The 21003-nt window shown below is 43.7% G+C and overlaps 1 protein-coding gene across 1 annotated transcript in view; it reads right to left on the bottom strand.

Moving 5' to 3' along the window:
* CDH13 (cadherin 13) overlaps window positions 1-21003 on the bottom strand; it is a gene marked incomplete at both ends in the record, with an annotated part of 945642 nt that overhangs the window by 291794 nt on the left and 632845 nt on the right. The window contains one exon of the mRNA XM_084256718.1: window positions 13978-14122. Within this exon, the coding sequence (XP_084112844.1) occupies window positions 13978-14122 (145 nt within the window). The remainder of the gene's footprint in view (window positions 1-13977; window positions 14123-21003) is intronic.

The raw sequence follows: 21003 nt of genomic DNA, 5'->3' as shown, positions 1-21003 counted from the left end.
TGAGGTTATGATTTTTCATCTGAAATGCAGAGACTAATAGTACTCAGCATCAGTGGGAGGATGAAATGGGAACATGGATTTGGAAGTACCTGTCCCCCTGTTCTCAGCTCTGAGGCAAGCCGAGGTGGCTTGTTAAAGGAGCAGCGTGGTCTGTTTGATGTGGCACCTAATTGCTGAGGGCAAAGGGAGATGAGGAGGGATTGAGGATGGCTGAAAATCTTTCACTGACACGCTTTGCTGAAAAAAGTCAGGAAAGACCATTTGATGATTGCTTTCAAAAGCTGCCTGTCATTAAAGTTCATGTGTCTGATGATGACATTGCCATAACAGAAATGTACTCATACCCAAGATGGCAAGACTATAAGACTCCAGGTCTCAGATGGAATAGGATTCTATGTGTATCGGTGGAAATGTGAAGGGGTATCTAAATGGAAGCACTGGTGAGTTTCCAAAAAACTTGACATATTAGTGGAAACTGGATTTCTTTTCAAAAAGTAGTTTTTGGATACCTGGTGAGAAAACCCCTTAGACAACATTCATGAGTAATTATTTTACTTATTCATATGAGGATTCCTTAAGATGAGGGGAACACAAAAGCAGATTACAAGTAAATGTGTTATAAAACAAACACGCCCAAGCAGGGGAGGGATCATATCTTGAAGGGCCACCATTGATGGGACCCGCTGCCAAGAACTTACATGTATTATCTCCTTTAATTCTCATAACAACACTGCAAGGTAAGTAGTACACAGACACACTTTGTGGGAGAGACTCATTCCTGAATATCTCAAATAATTCAGAATGTGCATAATTAATTCAATGTGAATCTTGAGAGAGAATGCTGTGCATTCATCTTCACAAGCTAAAGTGACATCAACTGTGGCAAGAACAGATTTTTTTCCACTTTTCTTTTTTTATTGCCTGACTTTGACAATAAAAAGGAATGGAGTTTTGAGGTGTTAAATACAACACAGATGAGCCTGAAAACATTGAGCTGGGGGTGAGGGGAATGTCGGACACAACACGCCACACATGGTGTAGTGTCCTTGTGGGAAATACCTGGGACAGGCATGTCTACAGGGGCAGAAAGCAGATTTGTGGTTGGCTTGGACTGCGGTGTCTGGGAAGTAATGGAAAATGTCTTCTAATGGATACAGGATTTCCTCTGGGAATGATGGAAAATTGCTTGTGGTGAGGATTGCACGATTCTGTGAATATACTAAAAACCGTTGAATCGTATATTTTAAATGGGTAGATCAGGAACATGTGAATTATATCTCATTAAAGTTTATATATTATATTAAAATATGTCTATATCTTATACCCATATATGTAAGATGTGTGTGTATACAGAGAGAGAAAGCCCTAGGCACTTTGATATTATGTAATTCTTGACAAATTGCTTAAAATTTGGGATATCACATTGTTTCTAAAACTGTGCACACATGAGATTTTGCTAACATTTCCATATTGCATCATGTCAAATTTGCCTAATTCAGATTCATAAAAGTGCTGCCACAGTGGATTATCACCAATTTAAAGCAATGGAATGGAGGTTTACATGAACACAGCGGGTAAGAGAACAGCCAGGACTGGAACCGGGCTCCGCTGCTCTGCCGAGCTCCTTCCTCCCAGGCGAGCCTGGGCAAGGGCTCTAAGACTCAGTCAATCTAGCTGCTGGTGGCTGCCAGATATATGGTGCATGTAGTATTTTGTCAGGCAGGTTGCTCAAAGCTTGATGTCCATTCCTCATTGAATCCTCACAGCTACCCTTTGTGGGAAGTATCATTATTCTCATTTTGCACAGGAGTTATCCAGAGCACAGAGAGGTAAAACAATATGCTCACCATCTCCCAATTAGTGGTGGAGTGTAATTGAAAACTAGGCCTTTTGGACACTGAGCCAAGGGTCTCAACCCTCATGCTTGCTCTCATCAGGACATATTGATCTCCCTGCTGAATTGACAGGTGCCTCCTAAGGATGCATTTCCTGTTGACTCACCAGCAAGAAAAAAATTAATATTCTCCCAAAACTTTCTAGAATCCTCTTAACATTCCCTAACCCTTTCCCCTCCCTCGCTAGCCCTGAAGACCAGCACAGTGCTATAAATGGTAGTCATGTGATAACGTGCACTATTGGAGTATTTTCAGATCATCAATATTGATGATCTGAAATTACAGTGATAAGTGGGAATCAAAATCACTAAGACAATTTCCTTCATAAGGCAATGAGTATATTTTCAATCTAATAAAAATATCTCATGACAAAGAGACTTCAGAACGTTTTTTGGAAAGAACTCTAAGATAATGGAGGACACAAAGATCATGTTTGCTCCAATAAAGGCTCCATTTTTTGATTAACCGAACAGAAACTGGTGGCATGAAACCCACTCAGAGGAGTAAGGGGAGCTGATTATACTGAAAAGCATCACATAGCAGCTAAGTGCATGGTGTGGCGTCAAATTGTCTGGGTTATAATTTTTACTGGTTGAGTGACACTGGATATGTCATTATTATTAGATTTGGCTATAAATACAGAGAACTGATGTGAGAGCCATTATTGTTCTACAAAAAGTCATTCTGGGGAGAGAGTCTGGGGCAGGCGGGGCAACCAAAGGCAACAGGATCTAGTCTCTTTCTATCTTTTGACTATCTGTAGACATGGTTTTCACTCTCAAAATAACCTTACAAAGCATGGTGGCTGCATGAATTCCAATAATCCTACCTTATTCCAGGCAGTGATAATAGGCAGTAGATACAATATTGAAAATAGACCTACCATATGACCCAGCAATTCCACTCCTAGGTATCTACCAAAAGAACACAAAAAACACTAACTTGAAGGGCTCTATGCATGCTGATGTTTACTGCAGCATATTTACAAAAGCTAAGATATCAAACCAGCCTAAAGTGCCCAGGGACAGAGGGGTAGATGAGAAAAATAAATATTTATACAATGGAATACTACTCAGCTATATAAAAAGATGAACTCTTGCCATTGGTAACAACATGGATGGAACTGGAGGGGATTATGTTAAGCAAAATAAGTCAGAAGGAGAAAGCCAAATATCGATGGACTCACTAATTTGTGACACACAGAGAAACAAAGCAAAGGTCAGGAAAAACCAAACCTAAAATAAACCCTTGTCATTTGGTTGCAAAGCTGAGGCAACAAGAAGGGAGGGTGGCATGGAGGGAACAGGGGAACATGGGGCCCAGTGGAGCAAGTGTAGCATTATTGGGGCGGGGGGGGGGGGTGGACATGGTGTGAAAACATACATTTGTAGCCATTTAAACATATAACCCCCAAAGCAGATACATTGATGAAAACCAACTTTACCTCAATAAACAACTTGAAAAAAGGAACAGTTGGTAGAAAGACAAAAGGACACACTTCCCAGCTGATGAGGCTCCCAAACGTATCCCCTGCGTCTAAACACAACACTCCTGGTTATAGCTCCCTGGCCAGTACTTTATCACTTGGCTGTGCCTAGCTACAGATGCAGCGCTTCTAAAGCAGCAGAATGGATATTTAGGAGGAAGTCACTGTGCTGCTTTCTAGCTTCTTTAAGCTTCAGTGTCCTCATTGGAAGCCTGGAGGTCATCAAAGCACCTACCTCCTACGGCTCTATGCCGAGACAATGAGATAAAGCACAGCCACCCTCAGTCCCATCCACCGAGCCCTCACTGTTGACAGCGGTTCCCTGTGGGTGGACCTTGCCCACAGGAACAGGGTCTCCCATCACTCAGCTTGGCACTCCCTGCAGAGGGGTACTGCCCAATGCCTACACTGTAGCATCTGCCCTCCGGAGTTTTTAGATTTGGGTTTGAAAACCCTTCATTTCTCCATCTAGGTCAAGGGGTCTTAACCATGGCACCATGGGCATTTTGAGCTAAATAATCCTTTGTTGTGTCCTGCATATTTACATATTTAGAAGCATACTTGGCCCCTACGGCATAGATGCCAGTGGCACCCTCGCCTCCTCCCCCTGATATGTGGCCACCACAAGTATCCTATGGAGGCAGTGGGGTGGGGGGCGGCAAAATCATCCACAGCACAAGCAGCACTGCTCTGAATTCAAGAACATCTGTCGGCAGCGGCAAGAGCCTCTCGGTTATCTTAGTTTCAGCTGCATGGGTCTTTTCAAGTTAAACCATGTCAGATACACTAGTGGAGATCCACTAGCCACTTCTGAAGGATGCACCCCACACAGACAGAACTTGACGTCACATGTCAAGGTTATTATTCCAGTTGTTGCCTCTAACCCTGGCTTATGGCTTTGGTGTGTGCTAAGGAGCACAGACACTGCTCAGCCAGAAAGAGGGCGAAACTGCAGAAGCCAGGGGAGAAGCAGAGGAACAGATGGCAAGCAGCTCACGGAATGTGGTTTTGAAGGCCAAGGAAACAGGCCAAGGTTCCCTGTCATTCTGAAAGGAGGCCGTGCCTGAGACTATTGGCCCCACCACAGAAATACAAACTGACCCTGCCCTCCTTACAAATAGGGCATCTGTGTGAGCAGCCTCTTAGTAACCACACATGGGCCAAATATAAACCATGACACCCTCAACGAAAGTAGGAAACCAGAGTAGGAAGAAAACATTGAAAATTCCCCAAACCAGGGCCTCCCCTGGTGGCGCAGCGGTTGAGCGCTGGGCTGTGAAGCTGCCCGCAGCCTTTGCAGCACCGGTTTGATTCCCAGCCACCGGCGAGGGTCCCACATGGCGCGACAGACCTCTCCTGCCGCGCCCACTGCTCCCCTCAGCAGTGTATTTCGTAGGTCTGCCTGCTCTGCTCCCCGCTCTGGCTCTGGTGAATTCTCTCACCCTCCCATGCTTCTGACTGTACCCAGGGCTTGTATAAATAAATAAATCTTTAAAAAAAAAATCATGATTTAAAAAAAAAAAAATTCCCCAAACCAAACTTTTGAGATATCTTTGAAAAGAGTCATTTCTAGATAATAAAAATTGCTTTGGGTACTATGTTTGGGTTTTTTAAAATGCAGTCATAATTAAAGCAAGAAAGCTGTAAGTCTATTAAAATTTTCTCTTTGATAGTGGAAAAATCAATTCATGACCTATATTTTATAAAACATACACTTGAAAGGGATTTTGCATGCCCTCTTCCCATTGAAGTAAGCATATTGAATCTCTTCCATTTACTGAAGAAGGAAGGTGGTTCCATACATAAATTACTGGGTTCCTTTTAGTATATTGTACATTTATTACAGTGAAGGGCTCGAAGGATTTTGTACAGACAGATGGAGGCAGCTGCTCTAGACCCTGCCCCCAGAAGGGTCGCTGTTCTTACAGCAACTGTGCTGCAGTAAAAGCTGGTTTATCAAGCTCGCTGCTGATTATAAATCCTTTCAAACTGACATTTGTAGACTGGCTTGATTGATGGCCTAACATTCCTTATGAATCTTCCAGAAGAGTTCTCCTTGAGCGTCTCCCAAACTACCGCTAGGGGGAGAATCTGGCTGTGTTGACAAGGCCACCTTCAGGAACTGGCCTTCCTGGAGTTACCTGAAAAGCCAGGCCATAATAAAAGAACTGAAGGCTTGTGGGGGTCCTCCTTCACCCTCTCTCCTTTTTTTCCCTTCCTTCATCTACACACACACACACACACACACACAGAGAGATAAGGACATGCTCTGTATACTTGGAGTGGAAGATTTGGACTAATGTTGCCATTTTCATGGGTGAGCCGGTACAAGGACAGAATGTCTTGTGCATGCGGAGGAAAACAAAAGGGCACAGGACTCAGTCTGAGCTTGAATCACAGCTTCATCACTGACCAACTGTGTGACCTTGGGGAAGCAACCTGCCCTCCCTGAGCCTCTGTTCCCTCAGTTGTAAAATAATTGTAAGGATCTCATTAAAAGAAAGGTATAGGAGTATTACCAGTATCCAGAGCTGGAAAGAGCATAGTGATGACTACCTCTGCTGCAATACCCAGGGATGGGCACCATCTTCCTCCCTCAGCTCAGGTGAGCACTCCCAGTGGGCACCTGCCTTTCTCCTCTGCAGCTGTGACAAGCTGCTTGGGGTGTATTTAGTGTCTTCCTTCCTCATTAGTCTGAAAATGCTGTGGAGTCAGGGACCATGACTGTTTTTGCACCTCCCCCACCCCATCCTAATGAGCAGCAGTGTATCAGGCACACAACAGGCACTTGTGAGATATTTGTTGAAGGAATGAATAAATTCCCAATAAAGACAACATTTATTTTAAAATCAAATAGAAAAGGAAATTTATGGTGATTCACACTTTCTGTCATTTGGGGCATTTGTTCATTGACTGGGATTTATCGAGTTGTTATCGTGTGCCTGGAACTCAATGATAAATGCTAAAAATCAAGGATGAAGAGAACACAATCCAGTTCCCTTGAGCTTATGTCTTAGAAAGAAAACTGAAGGTAAAACCCAGTTCATACCTGAGGACAATTTATAAACCCATTAAGGTTTACAGTATTACCATAATACCATATAGAAGGTATCAGTTACAGTAATCCCAAGTCATGAAATGAGTCAATATTTAGTATTCCCCCATTCATGATGGGCTCATCAGGAAAACCTTACGTGACCTCCTCTCTCTATCTCCACCACTACCACCCCAGTGCAGGCCAGGCTCCCTCTTCCTCAAACACTGACAGCCCTTGCAGCCATATTCTGCTTTCCACTGAGGGGTGCAAGTCATCTTTTACCTGCAAAATCAGATTTTATACCTTTCTCTTTAAAACACCCCAGGGGCTTCCTACTAAATTTAAAATGTAATCAAAACTAATGGAGCTCTAAAACAGGAGTCTGCAAACTTTTTCTAAAGAGTCTACAATGGACCAGGTTTATACATACATATCGTATGCAAATATGTACATGTATCTTTGTGTTTGTGTACGTACACGTGTCTATTTAACTTTTCAATATCTGATGTCGCAAATCCTTCCCTCTCCCAAATGTAGGGTGATGTGGGGAGGGATCTCAGCTTGAGTATAAACTAGGCTCAACAAATTAGTGGGTCACAGCTACCACATGTTGTTTTATGAGCAGATACTCTCCATGAGGACAGGAAACCTATCTCTGAGTCCACTAGATTAGACTCACTGCCTAGAATGTGAAGGTGTGACATGAATGGGGATGAGGGTAAATGATTGGCAGAGGAGAGACAGACACAAAAGGCTGGCCAGGAGCAAGGACTCTGTGGTTAGAGAGAGAGAGTGGCAAGGAAGAATGTGGTGTCTGTCTCTTGAGTTGGTATCCAACCACATGTTGGCTAGAGGGCTGTGAATGAAAATGACAAGAACTGTTTTCAAAGTCACTCACATTAAAGATGAGACATACATTTTTATTGGTTGGACATCCTTTTCATAGAACTAAGGGGTCCAGGTATTCTCCCCATCTTGTCAAGCCCTATGGCATCTCTCAAAGCTCCGGTGGGCTGGCAGTGAAGGATTAAAATACATGAACAGTGGCCGTCAGGGAGCACTGGGGTATGAAGGAGGGATAAACCTTGTGGCTATGATCAAGGAACAAACTGGCTTGCTTTGGAGCCCTTTTAAGATATCCACTGGGGCCCCCCAGACAGAGTTTGGAACAACCTGGAGGAGAATGAGCTTCCTGAGCAGCTAGCAAAGTTCAGGTAGCTCAATATTTTTGATATGCTTTATTTCTGAAATTTTCTCTTTAGGGAGATGTCTCTGATTAAATTAAGCAACTCTTTCATAAATTTTGTTTTATGGTCAACTGCACTAGGGCAACTTGTTCCAATAATTCAAGCACCACCTAAGTCAATTTGAATGACACTGCAGCAAGTTAATGACATCTGGTCCTGGGCAGCATCCCTGGTGAAGACTCCTCGGATGACTCCAGAAGAGAGACTATTGTCCCTAGTATCAGACCCCATCCTCGAATATAGAATTTAGGGAAGATTCTAAAACAAGGTAGGTCACAATCTATAGCTACAACTTGTGAACTGACTACAGACTTGGAGAGGTTGGACATATTTCAGAAAAACAAAAAAGAATGTCCACCAACAGGTTCACATGTAAAAAGAGAGACTGTTGGGCTTCCTGGGTGGCGCAAGGGGTTAAGATGCAACCTATGAAGCTGTCTGCAGCCACTGCAGCACAAGTTTGATCCCTGGCCAGGGAGCTGACCCACATGGTGCAGCAGACCTCTCCTTACTCGCTCGCTGCTCCCCTCAGCAGTGTATTTCAGTCATCCTCCTGTTCTGTTCCCCACTCTGTCTCTGGTGAATCCCCTGCACCTCTGGCCTGTACCCAGTTCTTCTATGCATAAATAAATCTTAAAAGAGAGAGAGAGAGAGAGAGAGAGAGAGAGAGAGAGAGAGAGAGAGAGAGAGAGAGACTATTGCAGTGTCCTCTTATGAGCTATGACAAGGTGCAAATGAGAAGCCTCATCCTATGATGGATCTAAATGTAACACACTCATGTCCATCCTCTATTCCATCGATCCCACATGTATGCTTCTTTACCCTAAAGAAGCTGTCAAGCAAGTGGGGGCAGATGTTTTCTCCCCTGTGGAACTAATTATGAGTGTGGAAAAGTGAGCACAACTTAAATAAGCAGGTCTTGACTAACTAGATGAGGGTAGAGCAAGACGCAGACTATTTAAAACAAAGATGTCACTTGGAATTTATTGACTTACAAGACTGTCCTTAGGGTCCTGCAGAGTGAAGAAAGTGAGTTGCAGGAAGGAGGGTAGTGTTCTGCTTCCGTAAAGTTCTGTTCAACTTCTGTAAAGTTGCAGAGCATACCCCAGAGTATGTATACCCCAGTGCCTCCAGCTGCTGGGAGAGAGTCCTAGAACCATGTTCCCCAAGATGGTAAGATTTGGGGGCAACCACACTTTTTCACCCACAAAAGAAAAAAATGAATAGTTTTTTTTTTTTTTTTTACTTTTTAAGAAATGTGTCTACTAAAGAAGAAAAAAGAAACCAGATGCTCAGTGTTCCAGAAGCCTGTGGGATTGGTTGGGATAGTTGTGAATGGAAAAAAAACTTTAATGTGAATGTCCAAAAATACCAGCACAAGAAAACTGGATAGTTGGTGGACTGAAAGTCACATTGCTATTACAACAAATAGACAGGTGACAGGAAAAGGGAATTTATGGGTCACACCAAGTGGAGGACTTTCTGTGAGTGAGGTCTCAAAAATATCAAACACCAGATATCAAAAAAAAAAAAAATCTTGATTGAGCCTAAGCTGTTTCGGAAAACAGTGACTGTCAAGGAAAACTGAGCCATAGAGACAGTCAATTGTCCCAAAGGCCACCTGATTGGCTGTTGTTCCTAAGGTCTGACATGACAAGAATTGTTTAAAAATTAAAGTAACTGTGTCTTGCAGGCCAGAAACTCAGGCGGGTCCCAGAGGAAAAATAAAAGACAAAACCTCTGACTTCCTCATGTCACCTCTTCAGGGAGGTCATTGCCGTCCCTCCTCCTAGGGGCAGGGATGTGGCTTCACTGTGGACTCACCACATCTCCCTTCTGATGTGCATCTGTCTCGGTTACCAGTCTCCCTGCTCGGCTGCTTACCAGGTTCACAGCTGTACCTTTGCGTGTAGAATTGTGCTGGCACAAAGCAGATGCTTAGCAATATTGGATGGGAAAAAAATGAAGGGAGCAAGAGAGGAAGCCAAGAAGGTAGGGTCCTTGGGCTTCCAGAAGCTAGAAGATAGGATTTAGCTGCTACTCCCTCTGCTTCTTCCTCAGACCAAGGAAGTGTCAGCACACATCTAACAAGGGGCATTGCTCATGAATAAGAACCTGCTCCTCTAAATCCGGCCTGCATCTAAACAGCAAGGTCAATGTCGCTCTCTAAAGAGAAGGCACAGTGTCACAGAGTTGGGGGATGGGGATTCCTCAAGTGGCCTCCCTCCCCTGCCATCTCACACCTGTGCAGGAGGTGAGGGGCTTTCTCCCTGCTGCCCTGCTGACATTCAGGGTGGCCCAAGCATAGGGGGATGAACACAGCTCCTAAGTCTTGCTGCAAGACTTTTCCAGAACCCAGGCCCTGTTCACAGCTGGCCAAAAGTGCCCTGGAATTAAAGTCTCCTTGGCCAGCTTGTAACTTATGTCTGCTGGACTTGGGGGTGTAGAGAGGGATGGATATCCCAGGTCTCAGGCCTCCGGGCTGGAATATATCTAAAGTGTGTTTTTTATGTTGTTTCCTAGAGGACCACATCTAGGCCTCAAACTCACCCTGCCCACTCTGGGTGCTGGCTTGGTGCAGTGCCTTGAATTGCTGGCTTTCCTTCCTGCAGCATGCATCCCCTGGGCCCTGTACCTCCCAGGCTTGCCACAGCCCTCAGTCCTCATATCAGGGCCTGCCCCTGCCAGTCCTGCCCGTCATAGCTCATGGTCAGCCCTTTTCAAAGGTGCATACAGAGGATTACAGCTGGCAAGACACTCAGGAATTGGTGCCAGCAAGGTCCTGTGGGGCTTGGCATGTGTGTCCCCGCCCTCTCCTCATATATACTTGATATGTCTCAGGCACAAAACCCACCAGACTCACGCAGAGCTCTGCCGGGCCCATGGAGCAGCCAGAGCCTGGGCTTGGGTCACATAAATCAATGCCTGAGACGCTACAAAAGGAACAGCTCATAATCTACAAAGTTCAAAGACCATTATTTTCTGTTGATCCGCCTTCATCCAGTAACGATCCCCCAAAACAATACCCTGGGGTTCAGTGCTGAGCAGATAGGAATAGCCTCCTGTCTGCACACAGAGATAAATATGGGTGACCTTCCTCTGTGATGGATTGGAGCTGATGGCATCCAGGTACATGGGAACATGGAAATGATGCTGGGTTTGTTGGGAGATGGATGTTCATTCACAGTGACTGCATGTCTCTTTGCCTTACCCTCCCTACAGGGCACACACCAGAATAATAAGAATGATTGCAGCATTAACGACACATTGGCATTTCTTGAACATTTATTATATTCTAAGCGCTGAGTGAAGCTCATTGTCTCATTTGCAAATGGTTCTCTAGGAAAGATACTGTTACAGCCCCATGTCATGTACAGACAAGGCAACTGAGACTTCTAGAAGCTTCACTAACCTACCTGAGGTCTCACCTTGCTAAGGAGCTAGAAAAGCATCCGACCCAGCTTGAGGCCCCAGGGTTTAGTGTGGGACCAGCTACATCATTGTGAGACTCAATGCAAAGTGAAAACACAAGGACCCTTGTGTTTATTAATAATTATGAATGATTATCAAGAGCTTTAAGATGGTGAAGACACAGCAGTAAACCAAGGGTGGGATCCTGAGTGGGGGTGCTCTATGACCTACAGGTCACCATAGAGCTGGCTCTGGTTATGTGGACCCAGAACACAGTGATGTGAGTGATGACAAGGGCCTGGGGGGGTTGACATTTTAACCCTAGAGCCCTAGCAAAAGCTCTCATTGTATTAAAAGTGATTCAGTGACTGGTTATTTGGTCAGAAAAACTGATCATTTTCTGGTAAGAGCAAAGTCAGTTTATCTGAGAGAAATGTACAAATACCACCCCCAGCTAGGCCTGCAGAGTCCACGGGGAAGAAGACAGAGGTGGCTGCCTTCTACGTGGTGCCCCAGAGAGCCCATGCCTTAAAGCCAGAGACAGGCCCGGAATCTGGCTCATACACCGGCTGGACCCTTTTTGGTCAAGCTCCTGGGCCTCTTCCAGGTGCCATTTTCTCACCTGTAACAAGGGGAAGATGCACCCCAACCCTTAGGGTAGGGAATGGGAGAGTGGAAGAATTGCTATAGTGTATCCACAGCTCTCAGCACACACTAAGTGCTCAACTAAACGCTGTGAGAGTTGCTTGTGGGACAGACAGAAGAGCACATGACGTGAAGGGAGATAACACAGGTGTGTCCTGAACAATGTCCCTCCCCGACTATTTGTGTGAACTGGGGAGAGTCACCACACTCATTCCAGGGTCAGCAACCCCCTCTGTAGGCTGGATCTGGTACAAAGTCTAGGACATGGAGGGTCCCATATACTGTTGATGAGCAAGGGAAACAGGGGAGGAGCTCATTGTTACAGTTGTCAAGGTTTGATTTTTCCTCTAAAAGTTTCCCCTAACACTTTCACTCAAGAAAGACCCCAAAATTTGACAGACTCCAATTCCTGCTTTAGCCCCAGAGGTGCTGAAAAAAGAAACAATGATTTAGGCTGTAATCTGCATAACTGAAGGTAGCTGCTCCATACAGCTGCCAGAGTCTTTGTGCATTTTTATAGAATAATACCAATCATAAATAGAATTTTGAGGTGGTTTATGTTTTGCTGGAGATGCGTCCACCCTAACTGAATTGCTTTGAGCTTTAAGAAATTCAATGTGTATAAAGGATTCCATTTTTCTTTGAAAATATGGCATGTATATAAACCAATAAAATTTGAAATTCTTTTTGAAACTTTAAGGAAGGACACGGTGGGAGGAAAATTGGACATTGTCTAATCATATACACACATAATATACAAAGACACGCACAAACTCATAGCTGTCTCAAATGTAACCATTGTCATTTACATTTAGAACACTTTTCCAGCACATCTGGAATTCTAGTCACTCACACACTCACACACTCTAGTCGCTTCCATGGATGGAAACCAGGAATCATTGTTCTGCTCAAACTCCAGTCTCTGTAAAAGCTTTCTACTCCACTTCTCCTAACTTGTTCTGCACATCAGCTTGTTTAAGAAGAGCTCTGTAAATTGCAACCCCTAATTTTAGGACTCCTCTCACCAGAAGCCCTCTTTCCAAAAGCAGCCTCCTGGGCGGCGCCCTTGGGAAGATTTACAGGGAAGTGATCTGACCTACCTTCCCCTGCCAATCCTCATCTCTGCAGGCCTGCATCAGTCCTCCACCTCCAACCACTCCCCAGAACATTGGCTTCCCTGGTGATCCAGCAGCTAGGATCCTCTCGATTTTTACAGAATGCATCCAAATCCCTACTGAAGAAGGTGGCTCCTGCCCCTGGCCTTCTTATGACATGCACAGAGACCCAGCTCCTTGAAGCTGAACAGAGGTTTTCAGCACCTTGCATACATTTATTCACCAGGTAGCTCTAGGCAGGTTACCATGACAACGCTTCCAGAGCCTCCTGTATCTACATGTTATTGATACATCCCATCAATTCACCAAAGGGGGAAAAACACCAGTTAAAGCCGTTCTCAGGCTTGCATCTCCTGTCTGGTCTGCTGAATGACTCTTTTATTTATTTGTTTTGGCATAATCTACACATAGCAACAGTGATAGCATTTATACGGCACTTTCCCCCCTCAAATGTATTTTCAAGCTTAAACTCAAAGTCCAGTATTATAATTGGGATTTTTCTACTTTGTTCTTTACTTTCTCAAACATTATACTCAGGAGTGACTTCTGCTGGGATGGAATGCTGTAATTAGTATCTACTGGGCTAAAAAAGGGAGCTCTGAATGTTAACCTTTCTTCCCTGATAGAAAGGTTAAAAGTGGGGACAAGATAACAGGAGCTCCCTAGTGGCCTTGAGTGATTTCCATTATAATAGGCATGTGTATTTCCAGAGAGAAATACAATGTCTTGCCTTTGGCTCTTTGACTGAAGACAAAAAGATTTCTCCAAGCTAATTGAGAAGGGGAAAATGTTCTACCCATTTTCCCCCAAAATGATTCTTATTAAAAGCTATTATGAAAATGAATAAACAAGAAGCATGTAAAGAGGTTCTTAAATTTCTTCAAAGTCCCTTGCCTTGTGTCCAACATCAGACATGCACCAGTGACTGAAATGTGGGTCACCCTTCAAGGATCACCTTCAGTGGCAGGGAAGATATTTTCAGTGCACCCCAGTCATGCTCTGGGTTGCAGCTTTCCAGCTCCTGCTTCTATCCAGGGAAATAACAAGTTGGAGCATCAATGAGACAGTCTCTAGAATCCCTAAAGACAATTGGGCACCACTTTCTGAACTATCATGCTAATGGTGAGCCAGTTTAACTTACCTGTGGGTGATCCTTCCATGACGTGGCCGATGTAGGGGCCTTCTCGAAAGATCGGTCTGTTGTCATTCTGATCAATCACAATGACTTCCAGAGGGACTGGCCCCTCGAGAGTTCTGCCATTGCCATCAGTAGTCTCCACAAATAGCTATCGGAACAAAGAGATTGGGAGAAAGAAGGCATTAATTCATTATGAAAATTGAAATCAGGTTCTCTAGAGAAAGTAGGTTACATCAGCAATTTTATGAGCCCTTGGCAATATTCAAACTTCTGTCTCAATGGGTAGTCACTGGGACTAGAATAGAAACTAAACATTACAGAATGAAAGACAAAGATCAGTTAATGCTAGATCCCTCTTGGGAAATTTACAATTAATTCATCAAGTCTGCAAAGGAAGTCTCCCTCACCCCCCCAAAAAAGAAAGAGAAAATACAATCAGCCAGAGCTGAGAAAATGTGCTTACACTGTCATTGTTTCTGTTTTTCCAACATCATTATGCTTAAAAGGGATGTTATGCTAATAAAAATAATTGACTAAGCAGTTATGAACAGAGTCCATTAAGAAATAACTGAAAGTGTTTATGGTAATGTTTAGGAGAAATTCAGGTCAGTAAGAATTTATAGAGAACCTTCCTGAGGCAAGGAAGGCATTGGCAGGGGTTCTGAATGAGAACCTCAGGATTCCTTATAATCTAGGGGGTGTTTCACAATTCTGTGAAGCACTTCCTTACAGAAACACCATCAGATCTCAAAGATGAAGAAAATCATAGCATTGAAACCCTGGCTTTATTGTTTGTCTTGGAAACATGGCATTTCCAGGTGAGGTAAAACAGGAATTTAGCACAATGCCTGCAGCCCCTACTTGTCCCATCCAGTATTTCTGAAAAATAGCCATGCACATTTTAGAACAAAGTGACTCAAACCCTATTAGTTTATGTCATGCCAGGTGCCACTAGCTGCAAAACTTCTATCTTATCTGACTAACAGGAGGTTATGGGTGAGGTGCTTTGGATGAACAAAGTTGGCCGAATCTCATGATCTCAATATGTAAAGTCCTGTCCCTTTTGTTAAACAAAAATGTCTAAAACCAACTCAGGTTCCCATCTGAGAACCCCTGTACCCTCCAACTAAGCAAGCTCTTCTATTGTTAGGGGGAAAAGGATGTCCTAAGCTAATTCCATACAGGTTTTGTGGACTCCACTCCCACTCTAGACCAAAGCCATCACGCCATTGGGAAAGACAAATCCCATCACCACCAAAAGGAAGATTGCTGGGAACTGAGGGTGGAGTTAAGCAGCCAGGTTTGGTATAAAACCAGACATGTGGGTCTTGAGGGGCCTTTTTGGTTTCACAGCTCTTGGCTCGCGGCCAGATCTCAGAGTGCCATTGGGTTTCCAGGTGGGCGGATCAGGTAGGGTGCATTTAAGACTTTATTTCCCTATTTTCTCCCTGATTTGCACATTTCCTCATTTCCCCTTCCTTTGTAAAAAAAAAACCTTGTATTAACCTTTTGTGTGTGCCCGCAGTGGAATATTAATAAGTCCCTTTTAAGTGCACGGGTGAGGACCCCCAGCGGAGTATTAATAAGTCCCTTTTCAGTGCTCAGGTGAGGACCCCCAGCCAGGCAACCCGTTTTATATCAGGGCTGCCCTGTAACACTATCCGCAGCCTTCAGACCCAAGGCAGGATTCTCCTTTGAGTCTGCACTTCCCCTTGAGTGTGCACTCTTGCTACAATAAATCTCCCTTTCTAACTTATCTGTAGACTCCTGCACAAACTCTTTCCTGCATAGAGGAGACTTGGGGTCCCTCAGCACCCATGAGTCCCAACACAGGTTATTGCACTGACCTTTCACTTACTTTTGTTTTCTGTGCCTAATTCAGCCTAGATATAACTGAGTGCCAACAAGGACATTTCTCCCTAGATATGGTCCCTACAGGGAAGGTAGGAGAGTTTCCCGGTCAGAAAAGATATCTGTGGTTGGAATTCCAGCACTACCTCTCACTAGTTATGTGACCTGGAAGTGATAAGCTTAATCTCAGTTTTCTCATCTGTAAAGTGGGGTTAATAAAAACACCCATGCTAGGAATAGTAACCCATGCCATCCAGTGCTTGTCCAGGCTCGCCACTGTGCTAACTCATATACTGATCCTTACAGTTACCCCGGGAGCCATTTGCTAGGAGAGAATGGACGCAAAAAGAGGTCAAGAGGTGGAGCCTCGGCTTGATCTGTGAAGTCAGAGTTTAACCACTAGAACCAATATTTCTACATACTTCATAGAATGCCTGTCACATAACAGATCTCAAGAATATTAGCTGCAGTTATTGGCATCCATGCTATTGTCAAACTAACCCAAATTTTAGGCAAAAAGAGACACACTTTACAAATCACCAGCATCATACCTTGTCTGATGGCATTTTAATCAGTCTCCGTCTGGAAAGTTGATGGCAAGATTCCACAAAAGCTGTGGAATCATATGGTTTGTCCCATTGGGCTGCCATCCCTGTTTCAGTCTGAGACAGGAGGTGCTACATACGTGAAAATGTTCACCATAGCATTGTTTCTAGTAATGATAAACACCAGCATCCTGTACATGTCCAGTGAAAGAGGACTGGTTGGACAAATGTTTGAGCCGTGACATGCAAGAACACAGCCATTAGATAAAATTGCTATTTAACCTTGCTCACCTACTTGTGATATTACGCAAAACTACATAAAATAGCTTGTGCATCAAATGCGTGTAATATATACATATGGACAGAGTTTGAAAGGCAGTAAACAAAAATGACACCAGATATCATTGGGTACCTGTTCTGCAACTGTCCCAGGCTGGGTAGGGTCATTGTCGGTTCAAGCAGCTTGAAAGAGAACCTTGGAGCCGCCCTGGCATCATCCCCACAGGTTAGGGGAAAACAAGCCAGCGGGGAGACAGTAACTTGGGCTCCCCTGCGAGTCCTTCTACGCTCTTTCTTCTCTTAGCCGTTCTCTGACGCTCTCCCACCGTTCTCCGCCCCATGCTCTCTCCTGTGCTGCCGCGCCATTATATGCTTAGTGTCTCTGCTCAGATGTGTCCGTATATGCACGCACACAGCACACTCCAGGTGCTGCCATCAGGCATGCGTGTGAGACCACAGGTGTTGATTATAGATGCTAATGGCAGGAGGGAGGGAAAAAACCTGATAACTTCCTACTCTACAGTACCTGAGTAGAGGAATATTTTTCATTTTTCTTTAACATTATTTTATCCTTTCACTAGCAAATTCACAAGCACACACATGCTTTAATTTCTGGGCAGATAAAAGAATGCAGAGTATTTTAATTAGGAAGAAATTAAATAGATTCTCTTAACATTTATCTGCATACAAAGGAGATCTTACCAAGTGAACTTTTAAAACTGCTTTTTAAAACTGTTAGGAGAATATTGCTAAACAAAGGCAATTCAAACAAAGCCTTGGGGTAATTTCACATAATAATGAAAGTCTAGCCTTCCGTCTTCCCAAAATAGCCAAGGACTTGACTTTAACTGAACCAGAAAACAAAATAAAACAAAAAGCCCATGTCTGAAGACAACAAATCTCTGGGGTCTGACTCTTAAGCTTCCCCATTAGACAAGTCTTAGCTGGTATCATAAGCCACAGGTAGCTGTGTGGGCCAAAAAAATTAAACCACAAAAAACAAAAAAACAAAAACACAACCAAATATGTTGGAACTGGGAGGGACAGGATCCAAATCCATCTCAGCATAATGAAAAGACAGACACTAAAGAGATACAATTGATTAGGATGGAAGCAGAATGTTGAGTTGAATCTCATAAAAGCAATTATATAAGTGGATGATTTGACAGCATTTTATGTTACAACAGTACCCAGAGTTTGACTTCTGGATCTTTTAATGGGGAACAATATCATTAAAAACCAAGACCTTTGGGGCTTCACTTAAAGAAAGAAAGGTGCTCTTGAAGGACTATCATTAATTTTAAAGTTAAAATTAGTTTAAAATTCATTGAGGACTTACATATCGGTCCTTACACTGAATGTTGGATAGCCAACAATGAGCACAAAAGACATTCTGGCATAAGGAGACAGGGACGGGATTGGTCTATTAAAGCTGTACTGTCCAATATGTGCCAGCCACTAGCCACATGTGGCTATTTTAATTTCAATTTAATAAAGATAAATAAAATAAAAAAAACAGATTTTTTTCTTACTACTGCTTTAAATCTTTATTTTTTAAATTTTCTTTTATATATTTTTACATCATTTTTCATTTTTGTCCAATGTATGCATTTTCACCTCGGTTATAGTCACTCTGAAATTCCCACCACCCATTCACCTGTGATCTATCACCATGGTCCCGTGTGCGTTTCCCACCCTTGTTTTGATCCTACTCCCTTCTCCCCCTGCAGAATGTCTCTGGGTCATAATAGCCTGTTGATTTTGATTTTTACTTTATTATAATTTTTAAAAATGGAGCTTCCATATGATCCAGCAACTCCACTCCTAGGTATCTACTCAAAGGACACAAAAACATTAATCCAAAAGAACACCTGCAGGGCCTCCCCTGGGGGTGTAGCGCTTGAGCACTGGGCTGTGAAGCTTCCTGCAGCCTCTGCAGCGCTGGTTCGATCCCTGGCTGCCGGTGAGGGTCCCACATGGTGCACAGACCTCTCCTGCCGCACCCACCGCTCCCCTCAGCAGTGTATTTCATTGTTCTGCCTGTTCTGTTCCCCGCTCTGGCTCTGGTGAATTCTCTCACCCTCCCGCGCTTCTGACTGCACGCAGTGCTTGTGTAAATAAATAAATAAATCTTTAAAAAAAAAAAAAGAACAGCTGCACCCATATGTTTACTGCAGTACTATTTACAACAGTAAGCTATGCAAACAACACAAATGCTCCCAAATAGATGACTGGATCAAGAAGATGTGGCATATATATACAAAGGAATATTACTCAGTAATCAAAACAGATAAACTCACATCATTTGCAGCAACATGGATGGAGCTGGAAGGGATCATGTTCAGTGAAATAAGCCAGAAAGAAAAAGAAAAATACCAGATGGTCTCACTTATAGGAGGAATGTATGTAGAGTGTCCAGATTTTTTTTTTTTTTTTTTTTTTTTTTGCTGAACTAGCCATGCTCAAGCGCTCTATGGTCACTCCACATGGTAGCTAAGTGACTACCACATTGGGCTATGCAGATATAAACTAATCTCAAAATTGCAGAGTTCTGTTGGACAGTGTGGGGCTGCCATGTGATGAAGAGAGACAGCTGTGTATGGGATGTGGAGCTACCTATAGGGGTGGTGTTGGTACAAGATGAAGTTTGAAGGATTAGGATCCACAACGCCAATGATGTAGACTGAGGTTTATCCTGCTATTGCAGTCTTTAGATGAAACAATATGGGCAAAGTGAGAAGAAGAGGTATTTTCTCTGTGAATTGCTGGGTAGGCAGAGATGGTGGGGGGAAGTATATCATGCTATTCCTAACAAAGGGAGACACAGCACAATGAGTAAAAGAAATATAACAGGAAATACTGGGATTTTACCAAGTAGTCCACATATTTTTCAAAAGCCATATTAGCAGTGTGGATGACAATTAGGCAGCCAGCTATGCATGAAGAAGTTATAAATACAGCTGTGTCTGCCCGATCACTCACTAAAAAGGATATTCTGAGGAGTTTCCATAACTGAGAATATGAAGTTAGGCCCACTGTCAGCAAATGCCAAACCTTATGAAGTGGGTCCCTGAATTTCAGTAACCCCCAGTATCAAAGGATAAATGTTCAGTGGTGTTCTCACCTCCTCATCTTCCCAGTTGAAATACCCCAAACACAAATCCTTAGTTTGAAAAGAGTGAAGCGGTGTTTGCTTCTTTGAATTATAAGATATATTCTAAGGGCTGCATCTGGGGCTCCAGAAACAAAACACACTGGAATGCAGGCAAGGGAGGGATGCTAATGCCTCTTCTTTACACTTGAAGGGAGATGCCACTAAGTAGAGACCTACTGTGAGGAAACACATGGGTAGCTTAGGCAGAAAGTAAGGAGATAATTGTGCAAAGGAAACTGAAATCACCATGCCTCTCACGACCTGTTTCTAGACCACCTGGAATTCAAAAATTTATATTCTTACTTTCAGTCATTGGTCTTCTTGGGAATAATGAGGAGTGACATATAAAAAAGTCTACCGTGAAATCAGAAAGAGAGGAGATGCTCGATAAATTGCAGCTGTAAATAGTCACTCTCGGTTCTTGGACAAAGGCCTGTCTAGTAACTTACTCCCTGGCAGGTAGCCTGGATTCTGACCACTTTCCCTCAGGACAGCTTCTGTGTTGTCTGTTCTAGGATCTTGCTAATCAAAGTGCAGTCATGGGCTCTGCAACATTGGCACTGCCTGGGAGATAGTCAGATATGTGGACTCTCAGGTCCCATCGAGAACAAAATGAGAGAGCCCCTAAATTTTACACCCATTTCTAGGGAATTCAGATACTGTTATAGGGCAACCCCATTATAAAACGGGTTGCCTGGCTGTGGGTCCTCACCCACGTGCTTATAAGGGATTTATTAATACTCCACTGCAGGCACACACAAAAGGTTAATAAAAGGTTTATTTACAAGGGAAAGGGAATTAAGGAAATGTACAACTCAGGGAGAAAATAGGGAAATAAAGTCTTTAATGCGTCCTACCCGATCCGACGACCTGGAAACCCAAAGGCACTCTCAGCGCTGGCCGGACGCTGCGAGCTGGTGGAGAGCCAAAATTGGGGAACCCCTCCAAAGCCCACGTGTCTGGCTTTATACCAACCTGGCTGCTTAACCCCACCCTCAGGTCCCAGCCACCTTCCCTTGGGTGGTGATGGGATTTGGGGTTCCCAGTGTCTTTGGCTTTGGCCTGGGGTGGGGGTGGAGTCCACAAAGCCTGTATGGAATTAGCTTTAGGACAGCCTTTTCCCCCTAACAATTCCCCCCCTTTCACTTTTTGCCACCATTTCTGTGGTGATGAAGATCGAATATATGGATGTTGGGATGC

Source organism: Talpa europaea (genome assembly GCF_964194135.1).
Source record: "Talpa europaea genome assembly, chromosome: 16".
NCBI classification, from domain to species: Eukaryota; Metazoa; Chordata; class Mammalia; order Eulipotyphla; family Talpidae; genus Talpa; species Talpa europaea.
This window is presented reverse-complemented; position numbering and strand designations above follow the sequence as displayed.